The sequence below is a fragment of the Mercurialis annua genome, linkage group LG8 (genome assembly GCF_937616625.2).
Source record: "Mercurialis annua linkage group LG8, ddMerAnnu1.2, whole genome shotgun sequence".
NCBI lineage: Eukaryota > Viridiplantae > Streptophyta > Magnoliopsida > Malpighiales > Euphorbiaceae > Mercurialis > Mercurialis annua.
Window position 1 is genome coordinate 39,988,810 of NC_065577.1, and position 6,186 is coordinate 39,994,995.

The 6,186-nt window shown below is 31.5% G+C and overlaps 1 protein-coding gene across 1 annotated transcript; it reads right to left on the reverse strand.

Moving 5' to 3' along the window:
• Positions 1–288: 288 nt before the first annotated feature.
• Positions 289–2,580, reverse strand: LOC126659721 (glycerol-3-phosphate acyltransferase 5-like). Its single transcript, XM_050353055.2, has 2 exons — positions 1,902–2,580; positions 289–1,302 (listed from the first exon to the last, which is right to left on the reverse strand). The coding sequence occupies exons 1-2, from the start codon at positions 2,445–2,447 to the stop codon at positions 385–387; spliced, it is 1,464 nt and encodes a 487-aa protein (XP_050209012.1). The 5' UTR covers positions 2,448–2,580; the 3' UTR covers positions 289–384.
• Between the last annotated feature and the right edge of the window lie 3,606 nt (positions 2,581–6,186).

The window sequence follows — 6,186 nt, forward strand, 5'->3', positions numbered from 1 at the left end:
TTATAGTGCTGCTTATGCTTTAGAACTTGAATACTTGATAATACTTGCTTATTGGAGAACCCGACTTACAATTCACATTTTAATTTAAACTCCCTCTTGATCCGGTTTCAATTTTTCTAATGCAAATTGCTAGTGATATTAATTAATTATCTTGATTAAGTATTCTGTATAGAAATTGGATAGTTTACAATAATAATAATTATTTAACATTAGTCATCATCGTATTTTTTTTATTAAAGAAATCCACATATAATTAATGCTTCAAAAAAATACAAATCGTGCCATTACTTTACATATAAAGTAACCAAAATTACATTAATAAAATATAGTGTATTAACAACAATACAATTTTATTCTCATATAATTAATCACATCTTTAATTAATTAGTGAAAGAAGGGCTTGAAAGTGCTCACAATTTTCTTGATCTGATCAAGAAATGAAATGTAAGACACAGTTCCATCATTCCCAGCTAAAACTCTGTATTTATCTTTTCTTGTAAAATTTGTACACTCAAACCCTAACGTAGCCGCTAAGATTCTCTGCACATAATTCGCAACATCATGCGGACTCTTACCGGACGAGCACGTAGCCTCTACCGGAAGTTGGTTCAAGAATGTCACCTCGTATACGGGTCTAGGGTTCATAAAAAAGAAGATCGGATCTAACCCTTTCCATCCTCTAGCCGTAGTTGCATGAAAAACTCCGACTCGATAATTCATAGCCACCGGAACAATCTGATCCGTCAATTCTGCGAATAGTGCACTAAACCTTAATAGAAATGGCTCTCTACATGTTGTTCCTTCCGGACAAACCACTAGATCGCCTTTAGCTAGTTCACGTTTGATTTTTTCCGAGTCTATTTCACGGCTTCGCGTTAATCGTACGGTTGGAATTGGTGATAAAATTTCCGATAACCTCGAAATCGAGTATGTGACAGCTGGGATTTTACGTTTAAGAACCGTGGATAGGACTACGGGGTCCATTAGAGTACGGTGACTGCAAACGAATAACACGCCGGAGTTTCCATTGGCCGGTGGCGGTGGTGGTTTGCCTTTGACTATGACTTTACCGCCAAATAATGGAGCTAAGTAGGGTTTAGCCCACATTGGTAATAATATTCCGACCACAATTCTGATTATTGCGAGTATGATGCCTAAAGGAATCCATAAAATGATCAAAAGTGATGTGAGTGGCGTTGGTCGCTTGACGAGGCGGCCGTCGTGGAAGATCACCGGGAGAGGGCGGATTTGCTGGTGGTCATGTTGCTTGTGCTTGGCAACAAATGGTGGGTTCTTATGTTCCTGTAAACATAACATAAATTAAGTAGATCAATGAGTTTTGGTTCATTAATTGATATATCCAAAATCATAGACCATTTACTAAATATATTTTTGGCAAAAATATTAACAATTTGATCCAATAATTTTAGCCATTTGACTTATTTTAATCATTTAGCTTATTTATATGATAAATTAGTCTGCAATTAAAGGAAAAACTCATGATTTTTTAAAAACTCACAATCAATTAAAAAACATTCATATTGTTAATATACAAAAATTATGAAATTACTGAACTAATGGTCAATATTTTTATTCATGCTATATGTATCAATTTAGTCCTAATTAAATGTGGATGTAATAATTCAATTTGTCTAGTAATAAATAAAAGTGTTAATCATACTATCACTCTCAAAATTTAGTTTAAATACTATTTCCTTTCTAAATTTTGAATATAAGAAAAACAGTTTTGTATAAAAAAAAGGAAAAAGAAAAAACAGTAATTTCAACTAATACTCGGGAGTTATAGTAATTAACCCTAGATAGAATTGCCAAAAGAATACCACTCTTGTTTCTTGAATCATTTTGATATAATTCTTCTTTTTGTTCGAACGAATGCTCACCTCGCACAAGGACATGAATGAAGAACTTGAAGCAATTCTTCCCAATCCTAAATCCGCCTTTTTATCCGTAAACACCGTAGCGACTCGACTAGAGGCGAAAGAATCTCCTTTAACAAAACCGGTGGCGAAGCCAAATCGGTTTACTATCAGTTCACTTCCCACAACTTCATCGGCTCTCAAATGCTCCTTGGCAAATCTCTCAACCATAACCCTAGGCATTTTACTCACAATAACTCTTTTATCATAACAACTAAAAACATTCCATGCTTCCATTTCAATATCATCCATAAAAAACTTTGGTAAAACCGCTCTTGCCACCACCTCGATCCCCGATTCACGAACACCGGCAGTAGCAACGAAGATCATTAGCTTTAAACCATAATCTTCCATTCCTAACGTGTTGAGACATCGTATCACCGGCCATAGAATCAACAACAATGCGAAACGACACAAACCCGAAGCTTCGAATGCTACTAACATGAAGTAAGAAAAAGGATCGGAATTTTTTAAAAGAGTTCCTTCAAGCTCTGAAATAACTGAATCCATTTCTAGGATTAATATTTTTTCTAATTGAATCTTTATTATTCTGAAAATAATATGTTGGTTTTTTTTTTTGGTTTTTGAAGATAATTTTTAGGGTTAGGGTTTGGATTGACTGTTATCTAATGAAGGAATTAGGTAGTTTATCAGTTTACAACTACCATGTTTATATACTTGTTTTATTTCTCTATTTTTTCTAGCCTTTTTAGGTTGATATATCTACAAAGACATTAAGATATTACGCCACGTTTAAATACAAATATTGTTAACTTAACCCAACAAACTATATCAATAATTTTTTATATTTATATGTTTATTTACACACTTATTTTAAATTCTCTAGCTACGTGTGTATTACAAGCTGTTTCTGTGTTAAAACCTTTAATTAGGTCACTAACCTAAACAGATAAACTGTGTTGCCATTTTCGTGTATGTATGCATGTTGTTTCATGTCCTTTTTTTTCTCTATATCGATTCAACGCCGTAAAAATTATGCCACGTTATTTATGTAACAAATTAATGAAACGTTTACAATGCTAGGATATTTAATGATAGAAATAATAAACAATATATGATTAAACATTCAAATATAAAAAAAAATCATTGACTTATTGCAAGAATGACGTGACACAATCATAGTGAAATATAAACTCCATATCATATATACTCAATAAATCTAAATTCTACATTATTAAATAAATGTATAAATTAGCTAAATCTAATTTATATTATTTCAATATAAAAATATTTATTTTATAATAAAAGTATAGTTGATTGAAAATGTTTGTTTAATCAACTCGATAGAATTTGTATTCAATAGACAAAAGAATTTTTTATATCTACAATTTTAGTTATTTTTGTCAAATATATCTTTAAAATGCAATTTGACATTGTGATTCGTCAATTTTGCAAACTAATTTATCCCATCTCAATTGAATATTTTTAGTTTAAGAAGGGTTATTTGGGTATAGAATGAGAATTTTGTGTCCGGAATTAAGTTTAAATGGAGAGATGAGTTTATTTGTCTCTATTGTCATAAAAATTCACCAACTTTACATGTTTTCTCATTTTAATCACGAAGTTTAAATTTTCTCATTTTCATGCACGAACTACCACTTTTTCTCAAATTCATACACGGTGCTGAGGTGTCACGGCTCCATTGGTATAATTTGCTGAGGTGTAGGTCATTTTACACCAATGAATGAGTGACACCTTAGCACCGTGTATGAATTTGAGAAAAAGTGATAGTTCGTGTGTGAAAATGAGAAAATTTAAATTGTGTGATTAAAATGAAAAAACGTGTAAAGTTCGTGATTTTTTTTGACATTAACCCTTTATAAAATTGACGTGTCAGAATAATCAAATTGTTTTTTATACATATATTTGACAAAATAGTCAAAATTATGAATATGAAAAACCATCTTGCCTATCCAATTTGTAAGGTAAATTGGCCTAATTTTAATTCCAATCATATTCCGAATTGAGCTGAAATTTGGTTGTATAAAAATATGTTAGCTTTTGCAAAAAGAGTTTAAGAGTAGGTTAGAAAATATCGTTAATTTGCTCAACTATTTGGCTAAGACTATTTTTGATACAATTTTACGACCGGTATGTTAGGTAAGGTTGGTTTGAAATGAATAAATAAAATTTGTTAGAAAATAATATGCAGTCCATGTATAAATTAATGACCCACCTAGCTTATGTTTAGCAATATAATTTTGCAGCCAAAACTTTTATGGGTATTAAATACTTCAGAACTTTCATCTATTGTACTTTGATTACTAAATTTTAATTCAATTTTTAGTTGATGACAAAATTTTAAATTCCATTTTGAAATAAAAAAAATGATCAATTTTGTCGGCGCCATCAAATTGCGTTTTTATCGCGTCAATATTTCAGTCAGACAGCACGTCATAAGTCAACATATTTTCAAATAAAATAATATCATTTGATTAGATTTTATAAAAATTGTAAAATTGACACTAAAGAATTTCAATGATTTTACGAATAATCAAAAGGCTAAATGATCAAAAAAGATTAAATCTTCCATAAAAGTTTCACAAAAATGCAAATTTTTTAATTTTATCCAATTTGTCATGAAACGCATGATTTCGTTTCAATTTTGTTCAATTATGTAATTTTACTCATGTGGCGCCTACGTGGCGCTGATGTGGCAATGCCACATATTAGCGCCACATAAGAAAAATTGTGTAGTTGGATAAAATTGAAACGAAATCATGCGTTTCAGGACAAATTGGATAAAATTGAAAGGTTTCTTTTGTGATACTTTCATGAAAGATTTGACCTTTTTTAGTGTAACACCCCGAATGTTTTTATCGTGTCACGTGTCGTAAATTCCGACGAATTAAATCAAGATATATTTAATTTAATATATCAGGAATTCAGAATAATTTATATTAAGCTATTTAACGGGATTTAAGGAAATAGCTGAGAAAATTCATATAAAATAAATTATAAATCCCAAGTTGAAAATTATTTCGCCAATGTCCGCGAAATATTTTAAAGTATCTATGGTAAAATTTTCATGTCAATCGGAGACTGTTTAAAATTTGGACGCGGATATGTTTTGGGCTAAATTGCAACTTTTGAAAAGTTCAAGGACCAAAATGTAAATTAGCCAATTAAGCCTTGAGAATAGTAATTAAAATATTATTATCGAAAAATAATAATTTTTGGATTAGTATTATTTATATGGATATAAATAATATGTAAATAATTGAGTTAAAGCGGATAATTAGCTGTTTGATTAAAATAGAAAGTTTAAAAGAGAAATGGTTTAAGTTAAAGAAATGAAGGATTAAAGTGAAAATTTAACCAAGATGTATATAATATTTCCTTATGAATAAGGAAAGACGGAAATGATCCGGAAGATGAGAGAAGGTATCAGACGAAGGAAAAACGGCGATCGATTTCGATTCGCCGCGGTTTCGCCGTTTCTCGTCCAAATCACGCATTCTTTATATTGATTTGTTCAGAATTCAATTCTCTATCTACCACGAGCATCAAATTAAGGTAATTTGATCGTTTTTGATATTAAAATGATAGATTAGGGATGTTTCGTTTTAAATGAATTAAACGGATCGTAATCGCGTTTCTAAAATCGTTTTTGAAAAGTTTTAAAGTGAGTATTGTTAGAAACGGTGCATAGCTTGTTTTAGGAATATCGAGCACGTCGAAGCGGCCCGGAAAAAGAATTCTGGGACCGTGCGAAAGCACAAGTGTGCGAACGCACAATGCTTTTTGTGCGCTCGCACAACCAACAACATGTCCATTTGGACATTTTTGCCCTTTACGACCTAGTTCCCGACTTTAAGAGTTTCAGATGTTAAAAAGGAAACACGGACCCCGAAAACGAAAAATTTGAATGTCGAACATAACGCGTTCGATTAGGGTTTCGAGGTATAGGGAACCTATAATTGGAAATCGATGAACAAGAGATATAATAAGTATCTCGATTGAGTATTAGAACATGATCAAAATTAAAAGACGTACTTAGAGTAAGATCGTGTTAACTTAAGTATATAACTTAGGGTTTTGGTACTAAGTCTACGTTTATAAATTAAACGTACGTATAACTTGAATAGGTGACTGACGTATCGACAAGCTACCGGACCGACGAGTTAGAGTAGCTACGTGATCAAGCAATACACAGAACCTACGTGATCAAATAATGATAATGCAATTTTGGATAGCGGTTTCAGTGAGTTGCAATTTACTTTTGCGT